General features: G+C 50.6%; 2 protein-coding genes across 2 annotated transcripts in view; one reads left to right on the top strand and one right to left on the bottom strand.

Moving 5' to 3' along the window:
• TSKU (tsukushi, small leucine rich proteoglycan) overlaps nucleotides 1–24,867 on the bottom strand; it is a 215,662-nt gene that overhangs the window by 37,568 nt on the left and 153,227 nt on the right. The gene's annotated exons all lie outside the window — the stretch shown is intronic.
• Nucleotides 6,671–24,867, top strand: part of LOC105860273 (guanylate cyclase D-like) — a 62,695-nt gene continuing 44,498 nt past the window's right edge. Inside the window, exons 1-4 of the mRNA XM_020286842.2 lie at nucleotides 6,671–6,686; nucleotides 8,493–8,801; nucleotides 22,772–22,836; nucleotides 23,108–23,207. Coding sequence (XP_020142431.2) covers nucleotides 6,671–6,686; nucleotides 8,493–8,801; nucleotides 22,772–22,836; nucleotides 23,108–23,207 — 490 coding nt within the window. The remainder of the gene's footprint in view (nucleotides 6,687–8,492; nucleotides 8,802–22,771; nucleotides 22,837–23,107; nucleotides 23,208–24,867) is intronic.

Below are 24,867 nucleotides of genomic sequence, written 5' to 3'. Positions count from 1 at the left end.
CACCCACTCCCCTTGGCCCTGATTTAATTACTGCACCAAAGCCCGGCTGAGCTCCTCACCTCCCGGGCGCTCAGCCTTGCTGTGAGGTTAATGGCGCTGCAGTGCTGATCTGCAGGGTCCAGCACGCTGGGGCAGCTGAGAGCCCACTTGGCTATGTGAGGGAGTGAGGGACCCACCTCTCCAACGTTCCCTCCCCTCCTGACACTCGGCATGTCTGACACTGGAGTGCTCAGTGCTCACACAGACATGTGCTCGCAGCCCCGAGCCTCTGGCCTGGCAGGCATGGGGGAGGTTTGCCTTTCACTTCTGTCTCCCATGATTTTTGTTTGCTCAATTGGTTGGTGGACTTTCAAAATGATTTCTTACCAGACTGCATCTGTATATTTGTATTTCAGTTTTTGTGATGTGCGTGGGCCTCTAAACCTCAAAGCCCAGGCCCCTTACGCCCAGATCTAAGAGTGGGTCTGATCAGATAGAAACGTGGGCCTTCCACAGATGCCAGTGGGGAGAGATGCTGGGGACCAAGCTACCAATGGGAACTGGGGCACCGGGGGAGGCCCTCATGGACCCAAGATGACCCTGGACAATGCCCTGGCACTTTGTCCCTTTCCTGCCTCCAGAACTTAGATGCACTCTAATAAGAAGGGGTGGGAGAAAGCCCTGAATTGCCTGACAGAACCCTAAACTGACCAGAGTCAGGCCCACCAGCAGCAGAAGTTAAGCAGTAAGGTTGCACTGCAGCGCCCACGAGCAAGCCCACGTGGCGCGGCCCAGCCATCTTCCCAACCTGCACCTCTGTCCTGGGTCTCTGCAGTGAGCACCTGCCATTCTGCTGTGATGGATGGAGCAGCAAAGCCCCTTCTGGCTGGAAGCTTCACTCTCTTTTTGGAGTGGGAGCTGAAACAGAACCCTATTTGTGCAGGACCTTGACATTTCCCGCATAACAGAGTTCTGCATCCTGTCTGCCCGCTGCCACTGCACACGCCCCTCCCCCGACTCAACCGATAGTAGGTTGCTCCTCGGGTCATATATTCTTGGCTAGGAGCGTGTGTAACTGCAGGCTTGGCTCTGCATGTAAGGGTGAGCAGGGCTTGTGAGAATGCACGTGTGTGCGTGCCTATACAAGGAACTTCACGAAAATAAATCAGATAAGATTGAATGAAGATCCATCAAGTTCTACAGGCCCATCAGCCTCTGAGTTGAGGTGTGCATTCACAGGAGGACACCAACAGTTAGTCTGCTGGTAGGCCGGTCCAGTGCTCTGAGCCAAGAGATTCTCAGCCCTGCTTGTTTTGCAGGGTCTGTTGCTGTCTTGGTGTAAGTGGCCCCTTAGGTTGAAAGATGATGGGGAGGCTCCCCTGACAGGGCTGGGGAGATCTGGGTCACCCAATGCAAACCTGAGTCCTTACCCAGATCTCACGGAAAAGACCGTCACTGGATCCACAGAGTATCGGGTTAGAAGCACACAGGCTTTGGAGCCAGTGTCTGCAGCCTCCCGACTGGGCTGATCTTGACTAAGTCACTTTACTTCCCCAAGTCTCAGTTTTTTCACCTGTAAAATAGGGATAATGATACACTCTACCAGCTTCATCAGATTGGCACGAGAATGAAATGAGACGATGCCATGTGGGAAGCCTTGAACACGGGGCCTGGCTCAACACTCCTGTGTGGCTGTAGGTCTAGGATGCAGGTCTCCTTGGTATGAGAATGCCATACCTGGGGAGAGTGGAGGGCGGGGTGTCCCCAGGAAGGAGAGGACTTGGACAGTGGCCAAAGTTGCTTTGTGTTGGAAACAATGCTTGGGGAGTTCTTTGTTCTAGCTCTTATCCCACGAAGCCATTCCCATTTCCACACCCTCTAATAATCTTTAAGCTTCAGGTAAGCAATGGAAGCACAGAGAATTGCCAGGCTCTTTTAATCTCCTCAAATCCCCATTCTCCTCCCCACACCCCTCCTTCACAATACACTGGTCACAGGACACCTTGTTGGTTGGAACAGCAGAATGGCTCCTACTCAACCTGGGGGGTGGGCGGGTGCTGGGGAGAGGGGAGGGCAGAGGGAGAGCAGCTCACACCTGCTCTGCACATGAGGTGTGCCTGGCCTCCAGGTGGGATGACTTCAGTGGCATCACTCTCGTGCTTACAGATGCAGTTCTTAAAGCTGTCACTCATCTCTCTCCTGCCCATCCTGTTGCGGTCTGGCGTGCATGCCAGCCCTGCTGACCATGCCTTCCTCAAGGTCCCCTGAGGCTCCCTTGTCAAATTTGGTGGACACTTCTTGCTCAGTCTTGACCGACTGGCCCACTTAGTGTCTCTGGTGCTCCAGGCCTGCCCTCCTCCAGTTGCTCCCTGGGCCCCCAGGATTGCTCTCCTCCCCTTGCTGGATTGTCCTTCTTCTTGAGCTGCACCTTCTCAGTCAGTCACCTCCATGGCTCCCTTGCCCTAACTGTGTCCAGGACCTGTCCCTGGTCCCTGTCCTTCCTCAATCCACATACTCTCCATCCTCTCCAATCGTTAGCCTGCTCAGCTCCCCAGATCTAGACCTGTTGTCCCCTGGCCTCAGGACAGGGCCACTGGGATGTCGCTATGCCCCTCACACTCAGCCTGTCCAGAGGGGGACTGCCAGGACCCAGGTCCTGCTCCTGCCTCCTCCTTGCTGAAACCCCTCCAACTACAAAGCTGTAGAAAGTGATTTGGCATCCTGCGTAATATTGAAGTGGAACATGTGCACACTCTCTGACCCAGCAAGTCTACCTTTAGGAATATACCAATGGAGATGCATATGTACGTGTACTGGAAGACATATGCAAAATATTCTTCCAGCTTGTATCCTCTAAATCTATTAAAATTTAAAAAAGGAAAAAAAGACCAAAAAAAATAGAAAACAAAGAAAGAAAGAGCCTATCTCACATTATCCATTATAGGCTTATCTATTTGATCAATTGGCTGTATACAACCCGTCTCCCATCACCCCCACAACCCCTCTTCACCCTTAGCAGAACCTAACACCTGCTGTGGGGCACCCCCACCTGTGGAAAGCCTCCTTATCTGCTTCAGTTCTGAAATCCCACTTGGACTTTTCACCACGTGGACAATTTCATTACCTTCCTTGGCTTCTACACCTTAACCAAGCTGACCAGCCCCCTACCCACCACTGCAGAGCCCCTTGTTACCCTACTTGGGCTAAACCAGCTGGCCAGCCTAGCGTGATTGCCCTTCCTAAGACTGACACCCAACCCCTGTCCGGCCCATGTGTGGCCGCTTTCCTCACCCTGTGCCATGGTTTGGATCTGTGTCCTCCTAAACTTCATGTTGAAACTTACTCTCCAATGTAATAGTGATAAGAGATGGGCCTTTAGGAGGTGATTATGTCACGAGGGCTGCTCCCTTGTGAATGGGAGGAAGGCCCTTATAAAAGAGGCCTCACATGGATGGCATTTGCCCCTCTCTGCCCTTCCGCCTTCTGCCCTGTGGGGACACAGCCATCAGGCGCCACCCTGGGAGCAGAGAGCAGCCCTCACCAGACATTGAGTCTGCTGGTGCCTTGATCTTGGGCTTCCCGGTCTCCAGAAATGGGAAGCGAATTCCTGCTCTTTATAAATTAAAACCATAAAGAATGTTCATAGCGCTCTGCCGCATGGCCAAGAACTGGAGGCCGCCCAGACACCCCTGAGCAGAAGCGGTGGCTCCCCGCCGCGGAGCGCTGCGAGCCGCTGCCGTTGCAGCACCGTCGCGGAGTCTCGCAGACACACTGCTGCACAGCAAAGAAGACACAACACAGGTCGTGCTGCACAAGCTACCTACACAAAGTCAAAAAACAGGCAAAAAACAATCTGTGGTACTAAAGATAGGGTAGTGGTCAACCTTGGGAGCACAGAGCTGTTGGCAGTAAACTGTGGGGGCTTCTGGATGCCGGACGTGTTCCCTATTTCGGTCTGGGTGCTGGTTCCATGAGTGTGTTTGTTACTTGTGAAAATTCATCAAGATGTATACTGAGGACATGTGAATTTGTCTGTATGTGTATGAATGAAACCTTCCATGGGTTCTTGACCGCATTCAAGACAAAACCCACAAACTTCTTTCTAGACTAGTACACGCAAGGCCCTTCGTGATCTGGTCCCTGCCTTGCTGCCTTCCTCCCACCCCATCCACCTCTTCTCTGGCCCTCACGGTGCCGAGGCATTAGCTATTCCCTGAAGGCCAGATGCTGCCAGCTTCCGGGCTTTCATACACTGTTCCATCTGTCTGGAATGTCCTTGTCAGTCTATTCCGTCTGGCTATACCCAGAGATCCTCCAGGACCTGCCCACCTCCTCAGGCAGTTAGTTACCCACCCCAGCTGGCTCTGTCCAAACCTCTGAGCCAGCACCTGCTCCTCTGCTGGGTGTACTGTTGCCCACCTGTCCTCCCCTGTGGCTGTCAGCTCCATCTCAAAGGGACCATGTCTTTGCTCTTATGTCTCCAGTCCCAGCTCACAGCCTGGGACAAGGTTAACTGTCGATAAGGCATGAAAATTAAACCATATGTAGTTACACATTTGACAAGTCATTTAATGGAGAAGAACAGAATGCATTTAAAGGGAGTACAAACTTTGGTTATATAGATATCGGTTAATGTAATATTTTAATATTTAGAATTGGGATGTCCCTGGAAAACCTGGGCAGTTTCATTGCCATGGACTTTCTTGTTGTAAGGGAACCCAGTGATAAACTCATTCATATTAAAGCAGAAAGAAATGAGTATGTCTGCATTTTAAAGAAAGAGCCCCCAAAAGGCAATGTTTTACACAGTGAAATGGAGTACATGCTATATGGTGGCATTTCAGGCTTAGTGGCTCCTTAAAGAGCACCTCCCCACAGAGCACCTTCCTGCTCTGAATGTCTGTATCACCCTAGCTGTCACCCTAAAATTCAGATGGGCAGTGGGTGCCCTATCAGTAGTGCCCTGTAAGGAAGTAAACTATATTCTCTTTAATGAGAACAGTTATAGGCAGACAATGACCTTGGAATCCCTGAATGTGGACTTTCTCACAATGTTGCTACAGAGGGGGCCCCTGCTGTCCTAGGAGAGCGAGGGGTTCTTGGGGGCAGAGGGTGGTGGGTCAGGGTTCTTGAGAAGACAGACCTTGAAAGCAGCCTGAATCCTGGGCTCTGGGGTTGCCTGGGAATGGACACTGAGCAAGGGGAGCCCTGATGGTTCAATGCCATGTGCTCGGGCTGTCAGGGCACAGGGAGCTGAGAGGGAGGGAGGCTGATGCTGGAGGATTCATATTCTTCTCAAGTCATGGGAAACACAGACACGCTTTGAAAGGGGTGGGCAGGGAGGCATGGAGACAAGCCTTCCCTGGGTGGGGACAGGGAAAGGGAGTATAGTTAGAGTGCAATTAGAGTGTTTTGTGGGCTGAAAACGAAAAGCTGCCAGACCCCTGAACTGACCCAGAGGAGAAGAGGGGACAGAAGTCTTATCTTTGAGAGGATGGTGGCACCAACTTCTACCTTGCCAGCACCACCCATGGCCAGGGGCCACGCAGGCAGAGCTGCCAGGCAAGGAGACCAGGTGCTGTGCACCCTTATCTGAGCTTGGAGTGGAGCCAGAGGGATGACCCCTCGCAGCAGGGTGATGGCCTGGCAGAGGGCCCTGCTTTGGCTGACAGATCACAGAGGACCAAGTCTCCATGCTGTGGGCCCAGGTGGCAGCCGGAGTGGTGGTGGCACGAAGTTGCTGGGACACAGGGGCTGGCTCACTGGCTGGGAAAGCCACTTTCCCACTGTGTGAGGGATACTGCAGGGGCTTCTCCCCAAGAGAGAGAGACCAGATTGGAGATCTGAGCAAAATTTAATTTAAATTTAGAAAAAAATAAGACAGTGGTCCTAAAGAATAAGTTTGCTATATTTAACTATATATCCATTAGGAACTTCTTTGTAATAAGAGACAAAATCATGTTAAAACACAAGCGACCAGTCAAGAGAAATATTTGCCACATATGTAAGAAGAGATCAGCGTCTGGAAAATTGAAAAAGTCCTATAAATCAATAAGAGAGGATAGACAATTCAATAGAAAAGTGGGCAAAGTGTTTGAGTAGGAAAGTCACAAAAGAGTAAAAAGGGTCTATACATGTGAAGATGCCCTCCTTGCTGGTCATTGGGGAGATGCAAGTTTAAAAGGAACATGGATTGGGAAATTAGTTTTCATCTATAAGGCTGACAAAGTTTGAAAATATCAATGATACTCAATGTTTTCAAGAATTACTGGCTATGTAAGTCATGCAGCTATTTTGGGGGCCATCTGAAAGACTCCATCAGAATTTACCTTTTGTTGACTAGTGGGTCTTTGGGGGAAAAAACCCACATACCTTTATGTATGTGACCCAGTGATTCACCTCCTGGTATCTACCCCAGAGAAACACCTGCATATCTGCACAAACAGGAAAGTACAAGGATGTTTATGGAAGCATTGTTCATAATACTGAAAAAAGGGGGGGAATGTATAAGAATAGAGGGTGGTTAAAACTCAGATACATTCATACTGTGGAGTTCCATGCGGCAACAGGGCAATGCAGCCCTATAAACATACACCTGTAGGGTGGTCCAGGAGAGGGAGGCCTGAGCATTTGCTTCCTTGGGCTGCTTATGTCTCAAGGGACCTGGAGGCTGGATTGAGGGCCAGTGAACATGCAGGACCAGAAGGGTAAAGGGCCCCCAGATGGCAGAGGCTGAGGGGAGCCCATGGGTAGGGGGCTAGATGGGGAACAGGGCAGAGATTGGGGTTCTGCAGGTACCAGGAGCCCAGGTACAGTCAGATCAGCCAGGGTCACCCTTGAAGGCATGGTCTGGGCTGAAAGAAGACCTCAAGTTCATTAGCTATAGAGACCCCGTGTGAGGTGCTCAACAGTTGGGCAGGCAAAGGATGGCCCTGGAGAGGCGGATGGAATCAACTGCACCTGCCCATTCAGGGTGATCCTTTACCTGCCTGGCTATTCCCGTTAAGCCCCCTCCCACTCCCTCCAAACCCCCATATAGCTGAAGGGCAGGTGGACGTGGAAGCTGTGTGAGGACGAAGCATTTTTATACAAGATGGACTGATATTACCTCTGTTTAAATGATCAGATCAGACCAAACTTTAAATCAAATTAGATGACATAATGTAATTTTTTCCAGCTAACCAAGGGTGGGGCAAGTTCTGGTGGAAAGTCAGAGTAGTAACAAACAAAATAATCCCAGCTTCCTCATGTACTGGAGAATGCTGTGAGCAGGATTTTGTGACCCCCAGTGCAATGCATTTCGTTCATTCAGTTTCCTCTCCCTGGCCGGCTCTCCCTGCCCGCTCCTCCTGGTTGGCTCCTACTCACCTTTCAGTTTAGTCCTGGATCCCACCCCAGGGAGACCCCCTGTGAGGTCCTCAACAGCTGGGCAGGCACAGGATGGCCCTGGAGAGGCAGATGGCACCTGCCCATTCAGGGTGATCTGCCAGGGAGCTGCCTTTGAATCTCCAGACTGACTTCCACGCCCCTGAGCATCCTGTTGTCATGGCACTTGGCACACTGTGCTGTCATGCCTGCCTCTTCCATCAGACTGTGGGCTCCCAAGGGCAGAGACCATCTAATACTCGTCCATGTCCCCTTAGTATGTAGCACAGTATTTAGTTATTGTTTGTTAAATCAATGAGTGCATAAATGAATGAATGAGCAAGAAGACCTGAAAACTGTGTGACCTTGGGCCAGTCATTTCCCCTCCCTGGACCTCTGTTTGCCATCTGTGAAGAGGTGGGGTGGGGGACCTGGCCCTCTATGTGACGACCCTGCCCGGGCCAGTCCAGTCTTCTCGCAGAGCCCAAGACAACCAGATTCTCTGTCCTTTTTCCTCACTGAAAATTCCAGACCAGTGAATCCAGCCTATTGCAACCTCCCTGCCCTTCTGCCCACTCAGTCCTCCATAACATCCTGCCGCCTCCTTTCTCTAGACGTGGCTCATGTCTGGTGTCCTCCCTGCACCCTCATCCTCGAGGGACGTGACAGTTTCCACCCGGGCGCGTCACTGTCTCCCTCCTGAGTCCAGCAGGCAGCTCAGGCCAGCTGAGGAGCCGCCCAGGCCGCTCCCTTCCCCTGGGAAATCCCTGTCCCCTTCTGTCCCTCTCCTTCTCTGTGTGCCGTTCTACCCCCTGCCTCTGCGTCCCTCTCTCCTCTCTCTGCGTCTCTGTCTCCATCTAGTCCCTCTGGCTTTGTCTTTGCTGCCGTTTCTCTCTGTTTCTCCACTTGCTATCTGGAACTGTGCCCCCTCTCTGTCCCTCTCTGTCGTTGTGTTCCTGTGTCCTGCTCTCCTCTTCCCTCTCTCCAGACTCCTGTCCGACCCTGGCAGTCCCCTCACCCTCCACAGGCCTTATCACCCCCAGCCTGGCTCAGTTTCTCCGAAGTCCCTTCCTGTCTTGTGACTCAGCCCAAAAAGCCTGAATTCCCTTCCCACCCACCTGCCCCCGCGCCTCTGTCTGGTGCTCCAGGACAGCTACTGGCCCGAGGACAGTGGGGGGCGTATGGACCCACACGTCTGACAGGGAGAAGGGGGTGGCCGTGGCCCCTGGCCAAGGTCATCGGGGCCTTTTTCCGGCCTGGAGATGCCGCCCGCCTTGCGAAGCAGCCGGGCCCCCTTCCTGTCTCTGACCCCTCCAGTGCCCTGGCCGGGGAGCGGCCCCAAACCAGGACTGCACTCTCAGGCGCCCCGGGTGCTGCTGCCTTCCTCCCGCAGAGCCTGCTGCTGGGCTTGGCTGCTTCAGCTGAAAGGAATGACCCCGGAGCCCAGCCCAAGGGAGGTAAGGGAGCCCAAGCCCCAAGCGGGAAACATGTGGCAGAGAAAGTGAGAATGGAATGTGAAACCCAGTTGGGAATGGAATATGCAAGATTCCGCCCTGTGGGATCCTGGGCTCTGCTGCTGGCCAGTGGGGTGGCCTTAGGAAAAATACTTCCTCTTTCTGAACCTCTGGTTTTCTTTTCCTGTAAAATGGGACAACAGATCCCCTCCTGGTACACTGTTACAGGAATTAAATGTTAACACATGGGTAAAACCCCGAATGCCAAAAGCGCGTGATAAATGTTACTTGAGAGGGAACCTGAGTACCTGACAGAAGCGTAAGCTAAGAGTTGGGGCCTGTGTTCAAATCCCACCTACGCCTCTGTAGTTGGCTCTGGGATGCTCAAAAAGGATTGGAGAGTAAATAAATGCAGGGGTGAGGGGATGAATGAGGACTCTCAGTCACTGATCACTGGTGGCCTTGCATACATCACAGGTCCTCAGTAAAATGGAGATGTATTAAGTAGAACTTACCTTGCAAAGTTGTTAGGAGAATGAAATTAAATAAGGAATGTAAAAGCACATAGCTGGTGCTCATTATATATTAGCTCTTGTTTAAATCACGATAATCATAGTGCAGGAATTAAAATTAAAAATTCAGGACATAAGGATCAATCTTTACACAAAATCCTGGGATATTTGCCCGATTTAAGCCCAAACTACTAAGGAACATGGAAAACAAGGTCCTGGCTTGCTTCTTAGTGGCTCTCAGGCACACAACAATCAAGTGAAGGTGCCTGGACATTATTTCTACAGGTTCTTGACCAAGTGGCCAGGGTGGCTGCTGAGAAGCCAGAGATCCAAACCTTGGAGGCCAGGGTCAGAGGGCTGGTCCTGCCAGCGTAGGCCAGGGGTGGGGCTGTCTCCACGACTGTGAGCTTCACCCCTGTCTCAGCAGTGAGACTGTCACGCCCTACCCCAGGCTGGGCACCAGACTCCTGTCCCACCTGAGCACGGGCGGAGGTGGCATGCCAGACACACCTGCCTGATTCTGGCTGCCCTTGAGCACATCTCACATGCTGTCCCTGTCACCTGAGATGCCCAGCCCGGCCTTCTCCTGTTAACATCCTGCCATCCTTCAGTTCTACTGCAAACCCCAAGACCCACTGGGACAGAATGACTCACACATCAAGCTGACCTTGTGTGGCTTACCTGACTCTATGAGCCTCAGTTTACTTGCTTGCAAATGGTGTTGTTCATACCGGCCTGTGGGTCTTATGAGCATTTAGTGAGAAAACTTATGTGAAAGTGCCCAGTGTGATTTTGGCACATACATTCTCTCCTTATCTCAACATTTTTTTCCTCCAATAAAAGATTTGTTTTGCATTCCACCTACTGTTAGCCGGCATGTATTCTCCATCAGAATGAGAAGTGCTTGAGTCCTGGCTTGTTTCCACCCCTGGCCCCTGCCAGCACAGGACCTGGCCCACCGCAACACCTGCAGGGGGCAGTGGCCCCAGGCCTGACCCTCAGGAGGCAAACAAGCCACATTCTCTGAGCCTCACCACGCCCCACACGGTGTGGGGAGCATTCTCTGTGCATGACTCAGTCACTCCACAAATACTTGGTGAGTGTCTGCTGTGTCGGGTTCCGCCTATGGCACTTTGGTGACATCTGTGAGCAGGTCACAAATCCCGTCCTCATGGAGCTTGTTTTCTAGCAGAGGGAGCAAATGGCAAACAGCAAGCATAGTGAGTGTCAGAAGGTGGCGAGTGCTATGGATGAAAATAGAGCAGTATGAGGGGCAGTGTGGGGAAGGGGTGGGTGGGCTACAATTTTAAATCAGGTGGTCAGTGCAGGTCCCTTTAGGGGGACATTTGAGCCAAGGCTTGGAGCGGGTAAGGGAGTTCACCGCAATATCTGTGGGGAGTATGTTCTTGGCCAAGGAACAGCCAGGGCAAAGGCCCTAAGGTGGAGTCTCCTGGCTTGTTGGGGGAAGAGGGGAACAGGAGGGTATTAGGGTAGGAGGGCAGGGCCTTTGTCACTGGGCCAGTTCCCCAGGGCCTTGTAGGCCATCATAAGGACTTTGGCTTTTGCCCTGAGTGACTTAAGGATCCATTGGAGGCTCTGAGCAGGGACACGACATGACTTTACTTATGTACTAAAAGGATCACTCCTCATGGCTAGTCTACGGGTTCAAATCCCAGTTCCGAGTCTTTGCAGCTGCATCCCGGGCAAGTCATCTCGCCACTCGGCTCCACTTTCCTCCGTAAAGAAGCAGATTAATAATGTGTGTCTAACAGAGCCTTGGCAGACATGTCTGTCTGCTTTTAGGCCTAAGAATAGCAGCCCTTCTGCGCAGTTGGTGTGTCTCCATCTCCTGAACGCCACGGCTGTGTTTCTCACGCTTGCTGGCTGCCGGGAGGCGGGAAGCGGGCGTGTGCTCCACCCAGAGCGTGTGCAGCGGTCTTTAGGCCGTTCCAGCTTTAGTCCTGCACTCGTGTCTTTCACACGTACTTTGAAAATTTGTTTTAAATGTTATGCCCTTTAAACAATTCGTTTAAAATAATTTTTCCTCAATTACAAAAATAATACATGTTAATGTTAGATATCTGGGAAAATGTACAGGAAAAGGACCATGAAGAAAACATGTGTCTCAAGGATAAACAACTCTGATCTTTTTGTGTAGTATTTCTCTTCAATCATATGTGTGTGTGTGTGTGTGTGTGTACATGTGTGTGTAGAGCCAGAAAAAAAAATCGAGCAATTAAATATTTTTTTCCCTCCCTCCATAGTTCCTTTGCTGCCATGACATTGCCCTCACAAGGTAGAACATGGACATTAAAGGCTTTGAGGTTCGAGTGTCAGCAACACATTTGGAAGAACTGATGAAGAGTCAAGCTACCCGGATTCCAGAGCAAAGAAAATTCCAATGGAGGGAAAAGAGAGTTGGAGGGAAGATGAGGAACTGTGGGGGCTAAGGGGTCCTGCATTATCCGCCTCGTCCAGCTTTGTCCTAGGAGGAGGGTGTGTGGGGACAGCCACAGCGAGGCAGAGGGGTGCTGTGGGACTCCAAGAGCAGACAGGACCTGCACCCTCCCTCTCTGCAGAGCCTGGGCGTGGGGCAGGGTACTTGAGTTCCTGCAGATGTCTGGGAGAAGTGCAGGCAGTTGGGCCCAAGAGAGCTTTGCAGAAGGTCCCACAGCCCCGGAGAGGCTCTCTGGGGGTTGGGGGACACAGGAGAGGGAGTCTTGGGCCCCTGGGGGTTGTGGGAAGTGATGGAGAACCTTGGAGAACACCCCCACCCCCAGGTTTTCCCCTGGGCTCCCACACAAGAGGAATGACCACAGTGTGCCTGATTAGCTGCCATATCTGTCTCATTGGCTGTTGTGACAAATCATCACAACTGGGTGGCTTAAAACAGTGAAATGTATTAACAGCGAAATGTATTCTGTCCCAGGTTGGAGGCTGGAAGTCTGACATCAGTTTCCCTGGGCTGAAATTAAGATGTCGGCAGGGCTGTGCTGCCTTTGGCGGCTCTAGGGGGAATCTTGTCCTCGCCTCTCGGTGTCTGGTGGCTGCGGATAGTCAGTAGCTTGTGGCTGCATCCCTCTCTGTCCATCTTCACACCGCCTCTTCTGCATGTCTGTGTAATCTTGCTCTGCCTGGCTCTGCTCTCGTAGGGCGCATGGGATCCCATTTAGGGCCCGTCCAGACAGCACGCGGTAGGCTCCTGCTCTCAAGATCCTTGTCTTAATCACCTGCTTTGCCCTATAAGGCAATATTCATCTTTTGCCATGTAAGGTAACACAGTATTCACAGGTTCTAGGGATTAGAAAGTGAGCTTATTTTGGGAAAGGGGGCATTTTTATGCCTACCACAGGGACCCTGCAGTAGCCAGGAAAGCTGCCTGAAACTGAAGGGCTATGTGGCTGGGAAGAAGGCTTGACCAGGCACTGGCCAGTGAGGACTGCTGGTGAGGACCCAGACAAGCCGATGGGATGTCTCAGGGGACACTCTTGCAGACGGATGACACTGCAGGACCTACCTGTAGGAAGAGAGAGAATTCGAGGTGGGTGGGAGATCCAGAAATGACTGAGATTAGGTTTCCACTTCACAGGATGGTGGTTCATAATAAAAAGTAAATACAGTGAAAAAAATGAAATTGCCACTTTTTCTGCACCTCTGAGTGCTCTGCACTTGGAATCCATTACCTATACCCATGTACATAATCCTCTCCAAATGAGCCCTCATTTATGAGTACTATTTTGTAGGCTAAATTTTTTAACTTAATAAAATGCTGTAACATATTTTCATGTCATTAAATATCCTTCCACGTCATTGCTTTTATGACTTGCCTTTAACATGCCGTTGATTGAATATACAATCTTGTGTATACGCCAGCTAGTATTTTTACAAAACCTTATAAGCCACCTTAAATCATTCATTTCTTTTTTGACACAATGGGAAATCAATATACTTATGAATATCTTGCAAGGTTGTCATGAGGATTAGCTATACGTAAAATTTGAAACTGTAATTCATTAAAATCTGAAGTTATTTTGTTTGCCAAATTCCCTTCCCCCGCCTCCTCCCTCTGCCTCACCCCACCTCCCTATCCTACTGGCTGCCAGGTCCCGAGTTCTGGGAGCAGGGGTTCTCTCCACCCTCATGGGTCCTCTCCTGGCTCAGGCCTTTGTCATCTCCCCTCGGCACTATTCCATCAGCCTCCTCTGTGGCTGTCTTCGGGGCCAGCAAAAGCAGACCCTGAGAGGAGGACTTGGGTTTCCTTGGGAGGTGATCCTAGGAGCAAGTCGTGCAGTGGGAACGGGGAGAAAAAGCAATGAAGTGTGTGTGGGACGTGAGCTCAGCCCTGCTGGGGACCCCAGGGTGTCTGTGAGGCTGTACAGGCCCATGGGAAAGCCCTTCTCTTCTCGGGCAGAGAGGCAGAGAGAGGATGGCACTTGAGGCGGCAGCTGTCAGAGCGTGAGAACTGTTTCCTGCAGTGCAGGCCGTCTTGGGGGATGCAGGGCAGGGGAAGCAGACAGAGGGGGACAGGGGCAGACTGGCTCCCACGGGGGCTCGCTGAGAGGCTGCAGCTTGGTCCATGCGCTGCCTCATGTCTGAGTTCACCCTCAAGCTGAGCTGGACTGGGCCAGACTGGGTTTAAACAGAGGTGTGCGAGCAAACCTCAGGACATCAGATTTTATCTGGTTCAGGCTAACTTAGCTGCGGGTGAGAGGGGGAGGTGGCCCAGGAGGCCCCGGAAGGCCACCTCCAAGTCCACACTGGCCATGGACAATCCACATGCAGATCATTGGGGTTTACCTGTGCCTTTGGCTAAGGTGTGAAAGGTACAGAGATGTATTTAAGCCAGCATTGACGCCCATTATCATCCTCATACATGTCTGCAAGTCTTAACAGAAAAAACAATGCCACTCTTGGAATATTGCTAATATTGGAAAATAAGTGAATACATGAGAATCTCATGTGCATCATGAGATCAGCTGAGAATGCAGCTGCCTGGGTGCCCGTGACTTTCCCCAGCAGCCCCGTGACTCACTTTGCTCACGGGACTCTCCAGGAAGCCAGGCACCTTGGTGACCACCCTAACTGGGAACAGGCCATGTGGCTTTTGGCCAGAGAAGATCTTTGTGGACCTCTTGAAGGCACAAGTCTTATGATGTGCTGATTAAATAATTAGTCCTGCAGCCATTTCCTGGTGGCTGCGTCGTGCCAGGCCCTAGGCGGGGACCAGGGACGCAGAGATGTTGAGACATGATTTCTGCTCTCAGAGGCCTCATAGTCGGGGCGGGGGGGGGGGGCTGAGATGGGAGGTGGAGTTCAGCGCTGTGATGGAGGGAAGCACAGAGGCCCCAAGGTGGCCTTGATGAGTCAAGGGAGACTTCCTAGAGGAGGTGACCATGAGATAGGTCTTGCTGAATGCGTAGAAGTTTGCTGGGTAGGCACGACGCAAGGGACAGAAAAGGGCATTCCTTCAACTCCAGTTATAGAGCACCTGCTCCACGTATCTCCCCCGCCCCCATCAGGTATTAGATGCATTAAATGATCAACACAGGAACCCTGCTACTGAGGACACTGAGGCTCACAGAAGCAAAGTGACATGCCCAGAGTCACATAGCACATCAGGGGCAGAGTAAGGGCTCGAACTCTCCAAGTGCAAGCCTTCCCCCCCTTCCTGGCATGACTCTGGAGGGCAGCGCCGGGCAGCTGGTGAGCACACAGCTCCCCACTCTGAGTGTAGCCACGAGGGTTTGCTGAGGCCAGCCTCTACCTCTGCCTCCTCAACACGAACAGATGTTGGATATCCCTTCATTTCTGTGGCTTTGCTTTTTGTTTCGTCTTTTTGCCTTGCCCCCTCTCTCAGGTTGGGGACTGTGGAAGTGTCTGCCCCCATACGGGGCCGAGGCAGGTCTCCAGGCCAGGTGGACTGGAGGAAGGTTTGCTGAGACAGCTGGAGGCAGCTGAGCCCAAGCAAACATTAGCGTATCAGACGTGGTGAAGCCAGGGTCGGAGCCAGAACGCGGCTCTGTGTCACCTGCATGGTGCAGGTGGGGTGCAGGAGGACGAAGCCAGAAGCAGGGATGGAGGCTCAAGTGTACGGCGTTTTTTGACCTAGCCTTGGAAGTCACGTAGCATCGCTGTGGCTGTACCCTATTGTGCGAGGTGGTCACAAGCACCTGCCCAGGTCTAAGGGGAGAAGACATAAACTCTGCCTCTTTCTGGTGAGTCACAAGGTTCTAAAGGCCATGTGGGATGAGAGTTACTGTTGCAGCCCAGCTTGGCAAAATGCAAATTGCCACGCCCGCTGTGCAGTTCGCATTTTCACTTTCTTTATGGTGTCTTGATGAACAGAAGTTGTAAACTCTACTGAGTCAAATTTATTGTACTTTCCCCTTTATGTTGGTGTGTTTAATGTCTTGTTTAAGAAGTCCTTCCCTAGCTTAAGTTCATAAAGGAGTGCCCCTATGTTTTCTCCTAAAATTAACAAAAAGGTTGGTTCTCACTTGTTGAGCCCTCAATCCATCTGGACTTGATTTGTGTGTCTGGTGTAAGGTGCAGATCACATTTCATTTTTTCCGGAAGTGTCAGCACCATTCAGTGACTAGTTCTTTCTTCATGGGCAATGCAGCTGTCATTTATCAAGTTTCCATGTGTGCAGGGGCCTATTTCTGGGGTCTCTGTTCTGTCCCAGAGCTCTGTTTGTTTACCACCTCTGCCAGCAACCACACTTTCCTCATTTCTATGATATTATAATAAGTCTCAATAGCTGGCAGGACAGGTCCCCTCACCTTCTTTATATTTTTCTTTCTTTCTTTTTTTTGGGGGGGGGGAGGTTATCTTGGCCTTTTGCTCATCTATTAAAAAAATGTTAGAACTGACTTGCAAAATTCCCCAAGATTCTTCTGGAATTTTGGTTGGAGTGATACGAAATCTATAAATCAATTATTTGACACTGATAATTGATTTTATTAATCCATGACTCTAAAAGATGTTCCCACTTTTTAAAGGTCTTCTTTAATGTTTTTCAATAAAGTTTACAATCTTTCTCTGTAAAAGGGCTCATATGTCTTTTGTTAAATTTGTTTCAAAGTACCTTTTAATTTTTGTTGTTATTGTAAATGCATCTATTTAAAAATTACATATTTGAAGTTTATGTTATAGTATATAAAAAGGCAACTGCTTTTTATATATCTTATATTCACCCATCTTGCTAAACTCTATTATTTTAATTATTTCCAGATTTTTTTATAGATTCTATGTAGATGATATCACCTGGAAACAGTAAGAGTTTTGTTTTTTTCCTTTTATATCTTTACACTTCTCATTTCTTCTTATTTCATTGTGCTGCCTTAGGACTCCAGAACAGAATTCAATAGAAGTTGTGGCAGCAGGCATCTTTGTCTTATTCCTGATCTTAAAAAGGATTTAAAAAAATTAACTCAATATTGAACATGACGTTTGCTTGTTGGGCTTTTGTAGGTATTCTTTATGAAGTTCAGGAAATTGTGTCTCTTCCAAGTTTGATAAGAGGTTTGTTATTTTTTTAATTGTGAATGAACACTGAAATTTATTGAGTTCTTTTGTTTTCACTTACGAGATGAAAATATGGCTTTTCTCCTTTAATCTCCTGTTGTCCAAGACTAGTTAAGATTAGGTTTGGCTGTGAATGACAGAAAACTAAATGTTTGAACTTGAACATAGGAGGTGTTTCATGTCTTTCTCGCACACAAATGTGGGGTAGGCAATTCAGGGCTAGCTTGGCAACTGTGCTCCAAGAAGTGCTCTGTACCCGGGGGGCTCCTCCCCTTGGTGCCCTGCCACCTCTCGAGGGGGCAGGCGCTGTTGACCCAAGATGGCACTGCTGCTAGCACAGGCCCAGGGCAGGGGCAAAGGGTTGACTAGCTGGCTCTCAAGAAAGAGTCCTGGAAGCTGGGCCCTAGATTTTGCTTGTATTTTATTTAGGATTTTTACGTACATGTTCATAGGTTCTATAAACTTACAATTACAACTTCATAAGTTTATGATCAACTTTGATGTTGGTGTGGAAGAGTTGTATGAATTAGAGGTTATTCTTTCCCTGAAGGTTTTGGCATTGCTTATGCAACAAACTCTTCAACTTGGGAATTTTATTGTGGGCAGATTTAAAAATTTTTTTTTTTTTTAACAATTTAAAATTTACAGAAAGTTGCAAGTAGAATACACATAATTTATTTTTACCTGAATGGATATTTTAGTGTTTCCTACAAACAAGGACATTGTCCTAATATAACCAAAACAGGACCATCGAAATCAGGAAATGAACATGGATACGTGATTATAATCCATTCCTTAGGCCCCATTCATGTTTCTCCAATTGCCTCAATAATGTCCTTTAGAGCCTAAAGATACAGTTCCAGATCTTGAGATGTCGTGTCACTCATCTCCAGACTGAAACAGTCCCTTCGTCCTTCCTTCAGTTTTGTGATCTTGATACTTTGGAAGATTACAGGCCGGTTAGTCTGCAGAATGCCCTTCAATTTTGGTCTGTCTGATGTTTCCTCCTGATTGGATTCGGGTTTTGAATGTTTGGCAGGGCTATTATGGGAGCGAGGCTCTGTTCTCCTTGCTTTCTGTCAGGTGGCATGTGATTTCAATTTGTCCCATTACTGGTGACGGTTGCTTTGATCACTTTGATGGTGTGTGCCAGGCTCTCCCCACAGGAAAATTACTGCAGAAAATTATTCCTTTTCTATTTGTAATGAATAACTATTTTGTGAGGAGGTATTTTGAGATTATATAAATATCCTGTTCCTCATCTAATTCTCCCTTGTCCCCTCCCTAACAATTTGGACTCATGATTCCTTATTTTATTCAGTGAGTTATAATAGGTCGCTGTCATTATCATTTTCATGCACAGAGTGATCCAGATTTGGCCCGTGGGAGCCCCTACAAGGTAACTCGTGTGTCTTTCTGGACAAGTCCCCATCATTCTTTGAGCACTTATTTACTTTCCAGCACAGCAAGTTGTTGCAGGTTCATCTTGTACTTACCTTGTCCCAGGCCTGGGACCAGCCAGGGGGCCCTGCTTTCTGCAAGGGGTCTGGCTTATTTTAGAAGCCAAGATTTAAGGGCTCATTGCTATTGGGATGTCGCTCCCAGGCTCTCTCAATGGAAAGAGCTAGAAAGCATATCTATCCGGAAAACCATGAATTCACACCACTACCTCCAAATCCAATCCAACGCCAGAGGGTTCATTTTATTTTTCTTTCTTTCCATACTCATAACTCACTTCTCTAGCAGCGAGAAACCTGGCTCCCATTATCTTTAATATGTTTACTTATTTGATCGTACGTAACCAATCTGCCACTGCAACCACTGCCCCCTCTGTGTGGACACCCTCCTCGCTGCCTGTGCTCTGACGCCCATGACAGACAGCCATGCCCCATGTGGTCCCAGGGCCGGGCACAGGGAAGGCAAAGGCTGATGTTTGTTGAGCTCAATGCTCAGTCTTGCTTGCAGAATCCCTCCTTCAGAAGTTCAAGTCTTATTGTACAAGATGTCTTTTACTTTTGAATGGTCACTGAAAAGGAAACCATGTGCTTTTATAACTGGGAAGAACTCTTTAAAAATATTGTCAAGAAAAATAATATTAAAGAAAACACACAATTAAAAATCCTCCTAGGAATCTTGGAACCTCAAGAAGACATCCTTAGACTCCTGAATTGAGACACCTTTCCAAAAATGCATGTGATGCTTCCTTTGTAAGCAGAGCTTCCTAAGGGTGCTTACTCATTCTTGATAACCGCGTCACTATCAAGCACACTCACTGTCGCGGTACGGATGCCCTGCACTGCGCAGTCCCAGATGGAGAAACACGGTGACTTCCGGTATCTGTGGCTCAGGGTTGTGGATTTCCACGGCTGCCATTTCGTAGCCCTGCCAGGGTGCTTCCTTCCGACTTACGGCTTCTCATCTAAAGAGGTCAGGAACCAAATCACTGGGCCCAGTAGGAAATCCCCATGCAGCGCCTGTTCACTGGACACCCTGTCAGTCCACCACCACCCAGCCATGGGCTCTGCTCTTCCCTCCTACCTTCTGTTTCTCTGCCTGTAGCTGGGACCTGCGTAGGGAGAGCCCCCAGCGTAGGGAGAGCCCAGGGGCTCACTGCTCCAGGTGTCCTGGGCTCCCCGCCACGGCCCTGCCCTCCCCCATCTCTCTCTCTCTTTCTTCTGTCGTGTTGGAGCTCTCTGTCCAGCTCTCTCTTTGCCTCCATTCTTTCTCCTCTCACCTGTATTCTAAGCCTGATTCTGCCACTGATTTGCTGGGCCTCAGTTTTCTCACCTGGCAAATGGGGAGAGGGTTGAACATGGTGGACTCTCAGGCTCCCCTGCTCGGCCCTCTCCTACCACCTGTGCCTGGCACACGTCCCTGCACCTGCACTCCTCTTTCTGCCCCGTGTCCGTTTGTCATGCGTTGTTTCCTCTCTGCCTCTGATCCTCCTTCTCTCTCTCTTCTTCTTTCTATGACTTTATTTCTGTCTCTGCACACCTACTTCCTGTCATAAGATGTTTTCCTCAGCATCTCTTTCTCTTTCTCCCTCTCTCCCTTTCCCTGTTTCTGCGGCTTCTGGCTCTGTGGCCTCTGTTGCTCTCTCTGCCCCTCTCCCTGGCTGTCCACCTCTTCTCCGTCTGTGACAACTCTGTGCTGATTCTGTCTCTGCTTCTGGTCCCGTTACCACTTGATCGCTGCCCACCAGTCCCTCCCTGACATGCTTTCTCATTCTGCCCCCACGCCAATGTTTCCAGGTTCCCAACCCTTCCCTGTCCCTGTTCTGAGTCCCCCTTCCCATTCGCACCCTGCTCTAGGACTGGGAGCCAGGAGCTGGTGCCACGCAGCCCTGACCAGAGCCAGGCTCCTCCCTGTAATAGACGCAGCAGCTGTGAGGCTGGCTCTCGGAAGCACGCCGGGCCCAGCCGGCCACCTCTGTCTCATGGAAGGCTCAGAAAGTCAGACACAGCACTCAGATGGCAAAATCCAGCCACAGCCCAAACCCAGGGAGTGGGGATCAGCTTAGAAGCAACCTCCACCCAACATGTGGCGTATACACGTGCACATGTACCCCACACACACAGATCTCGTCGGGAACTGCTGCCCTAAAGATTGCCTCCTCTCTTTGGAGTCTATGCCAAAGAACTTAGTTAATTGCAAGCTTCTGGCCCTTGGAATGTTCTCCACGTGGACATTGATCAGTACTCAGTGGGGACAGAGAATTCTGACCTGCCCGTCAGTTAGGAGCTGGCTTAATCCCCATGCCCATGAAGCCTGCAGATTCTGCCCCTTGCGGTCTGGCCCCCGTGCTTTGAAGAATCCGGATCTAACAGACATTTACTGGGCGCCTGCCAGTGCCAGGTGCTCCTGTCACCTCACACAAACCTCACAGCCTCCCCGGGCGGCAGATGTAATGCTCTCCATTTCACAGGTGAGGAGACTTAGGCTCCCAAGGTCACCGGCCAGAGGCAGAATTTTCAGCCCAGTAGAAGTCTGACCTGCCCATATGTCCTCTCCCCATGGTGACAACACAACACTGCAGATTTGACAGTGAGAGGAAGAGCTGAGAGACTGCGGAAGCAGACCACTGACAGCTCGTCCTAGTCCTGGAGAAAGCACAACAGAAATAAAGTTTGTCAGATGTGCTATCTCAATAGTGTCACGTTAGATTCAGAGTTCTGGCCAAAGGCTTGGGACCTGGTGTTTTCAGGGTGGGGCATTTGGTGTGGCTGACCATTTAGAGTAGGGGCTGGGGACAGGCACATCACAGGGGGCACAGCCTCAAAGGAAGCAAGAAGGCCCCAACAGGTGGCCTCAGATGTCAGAGTGCGACGTGACAGGCCTGCCTGTTTGGAAGTGTCCAGCTGATGGTTTAGCAGCAGAGGAGGGGCTGCCTCCTTCCCCAGCACGTACTCAGGACCCCTTGAACAGTGGGGCCAGCAGGGTCCTAAGGTCTCCATACCCTAGTGCCACCTCTATGCATTCAGTCCTGCTTCCAGCCCATGGTGAATGCTGCAAACGCAGTGCCAGCTCAGCCCCATTTGGGCACAGGGCCATGGAGGATAATTTGGCAGAGCTCCAGGCTGCCAACGGTCAGCCCCATGCCCTCCAGGGTGCTAGCAGGGGCCCAGGGGACACAGGTGTCTCACTTTCTCATCACACTGCTGCTCACTGGTGTCTGCATCCTCCCTTGCTGTTTGCTGCTGGCTCTCAGTCAGTTGCAAGTACTCGCCAGCCTGCCCTCTGTGGCTTCTGTCTGGCTCCATCATTTCGCTGGAGATTGGCATAAGCAGGGCAGGCTCATCAACCTGCACGTGCATGAGGGTGGGGGGCCGGGTTCCCCTTCCAAAGCTGGTGTTCCTGCCTCCTGTTGTGCCTGACCCCCTGCCAGGCTGCAACCTCTGCCTTTCCCACCAGATTATAGCAGTTGCCCTTGTCTCAGTGGCACCAAACACAGCACTGGTGCAGCGTAGGACATCAGGAAATGTTGAACCTTCAGAGGTATGAAGGCATGAGTCTCAACAAGCTGCACAGAGTGCGCCCAGAGGAACTTTGTCAGGGATGAATGCAAAGATTGCATCTGAGCCCCAGACGAGGAGCTGGGGCCACATGCTGTGGGGGGGAGGAGGCAGACGCCCCAGGTGGCAGAGGGTGTTCGCCCACTCTGGGTGAGCCACACAGGGGGCTGCTGAAACAGGAGGTGGTCTGGGCTGCAGCCTCAGCAGGAGTGGCTTTAGACCAGGGGGGCACGGCCCTGCTCAACTCTACACTGGGCAGCACGCCGGGAGGTCTGGACACTGTCTTAGGAGGAGAAAAAAGGCAAATTGAAAGTACTGACCCCCCACCAAATTTGGGCCCCTCTCCCAGTCCCCATGCCTACACTCAGCAAGCCGGGGCTCACGGTGCGAAGCCGGGGCGCCATTTTGTGTCCTGCGCTGGACGCTCCCCGCGCAGCAGTCAGGGAAAGCCTTGCTGCGGGGGAAGCTGAGGTTGCTTTTCTCTCTTTATTTTCTGAAGCTGTGTAGGACTGGGCTTGGCTTTTTGCAGAGTGCCACCTGTCGACAAGCTCATTCTGAGGCAATTCAAACCAGGCCTAGTCCCTGCGTTAAATTCCTGGCAGGGACCAGGAGTGACAGCAACACATAAAATAAACGCCAGAGGGAAAACTCAGCCTCCTGAAACACCCTGTTAAAATGGCAAATTCGCAGCCAGTCAAGTTCCATATTAAAAGGCAAATTTCCCACATGGCGGACTTGCACCTGGAGCTCCTGGCTGGCCCGGGGCATGTGTATTTGGTGTCCGCCCTGGGGGGCAGGCGGGGCTCGCTTAGCCTCCCAGTGTCTCCAGCAGCCGTCCCCAGCCTCAGAGCAGCCCCTCCCCAGCTGTCTTCCTTACCCAGGAGCCACTTTGATTCTAACCGAATTTTCTCTATTCTTATAGAAGTCTCATCTGGATCCCCAGAGATCACCTTTACTTCCCCCCTCGTGCTTGCTGGCTGGCCGAGGGTAAGTCACAGAAACCTCTCTGTGGCTCAAGCACCCTCCAACCCCCACCCCATGTGTGCCAGGCCCTCCCGCGTACCAAGCACTCCTACGGTGCGTCTCATCCAGTTCTCATGACACGTGTCTACAAGGCACACTTATTTCCCCATTTCACAAGAGGGAACAGGGCTCTGGGGTGCGAAGCTTTCTCTCCAAGTCCCCCGCCACAGGAGGTGGGTGCCAGGGACTCGCTCCTGCGCCCCACAGACTGTGACCTGGTGCTCTGTGCCTTGAGCCTTCACTGGCCAGCGCTGCCGACACGCTCCAGGCCAGGCCCAGCTCTGACGCTGACCTGCTGTCCTGCAGGAGGCTGGTGACTGCCGAGAAAGGCTGGCGTAGGCCGACTATCGGAGCCTTGGTGCCCTCTGCTGGAAAAGGCTAAAATACCAGCCTGAGAACACACAGGTACAGTAATATCTTTTCCAAAAGGGCATTTATATCTTCATTCACCCATCTGTCATTATTCTTTTATGCCCATTCACCTCCTCATCCATCTGCTGTCCATCCACCCATCCATCCATCCATCCACCTCTCCATCTGCTGTGGTTCAAATGTGTCCCCCAAAGTTTATGTGTTGGAAACTTGATCCCCAATGTGGAGGTGTTGGGAGATGAGAACTTTAAGAAGTGTTTAGGTCATGGGGCTCTGCCCTCATGAGTGGGTTAGTGTCATTATCATGGGAGTGAGTTTTTTATTGAGGAAGTGGGGAGTGGGTTCTTTACAGAAGAACGAGTTTGTTCCCCACTGCCCCTCTATCTCTCCCTCCCACACACACACTCTCTCTCTCTTACTATGTAAGCCTTCCACCACGTTATGACACAGGAAGAAAGCCCTCACCAGATGCTGGCCCCTCAATCTTGAACTTCCCAGCTGCTAGAACCAAGAGCCAAATAAATCTATGTTCATTATAAATTACCTAGTCTGTGCTATTCTGTTAGAGCAGCACAAAAGGGACTAAGATACCATCTGCCCATCCATCCAACTGCCCATCCATCCTTCCATCTATCCATCTGTCCATCTACCCATCTATCTGTCCATCCATCCATCTGCCTATCACCCACCCACCCGTCCATCCATCCCAGTTTCACCCAGGTCCTGCAGGCACCATGTTTATTCACCAGGCCTCTCTTCGCAGCATCCCCCTCCCCACCTTTGCAGTAGGCCCTGCGTAAGCCTCAGTGGTGCAGAGGAGAGGAAGGGAGGGCCCACATCTGTGTGCACTTTTCCTGTTTGCAGAGGACCTTCCCACCCATCATATCCTTTGTCCTCACAACAACCCTATGGAGCCTTGGGATTTCCATTTAATTGATGAAGAAACTGAAGCCCAGAGAGGCCAGGCAGCCTAATGCAGTAGAAACAGTCTTTGGGGACAGAAAGACTGATTTCAAATCAGGGCTCTGTCATTTACTAATTCTGTCACCCTGGGCACATTTCTTAAGCTCTCTGAACCTCAGTTCCTCATTTGCATAATGTATACACGGTAGATACATGCAACATGTATCTACCGTGTATACATTATGCACCAGGCTTGACTTTGGAGGCACAGCAATGAGCAGGGCAGGACAGGCCACTGTTCCTCTGAACCTCGCACTGCAGAGGTTCTAATGAGGCTTAAGTGATGTCAGAAAACATCACAGGGCCATATAAGTGCCACTAGGGTCACGTCATTGTTACATAAGGAAAGGATTTGGAGGTGCTTTCTTGGGAAAAGAAAACATGAGGCACTATGACATTATGTTTTTTTAAAAAGCAGCACATATTGCGGTTGAGACAAGCACTTTGGCACTAGACTGCCTGATTCTGAATCTGGGCTCTGCCACTTTAGAACTGTGTGATCCTCAGCAAGTAATGACCTCTCTGTGCTTCAGTTTTCCCATCAGCAAAATGGGGATAGTAACTTCGTGTATACTTATTATATATCTAATATGTGCCAGGCAGGGTCTTGGGGACCCAGCCATGAGCAAGGACAGGGAAGGTCTGTCCTATTCATAGGAG

Source organism: Microcebus murinus, chromosome 4, assembly GCF_040939455.1.
Source record: "Microcebus murinus isolate Inina chromosome 4, M.murinus_Inina_mat1.0, whole genome shotgun sequence".
Taxonomy (NCBI): domain Eukaryota; kingdom Metazoa; phylum Chordata; class Mammalia; order Primates; family Cheirogaleidae; genus Microcebus; species Microcebus murinus.
The sequence above is the reverse complement of the archived record's forward strand: the minus strand, read 5'-3'. Positions and strand labels throughout refer to the sequence as shown.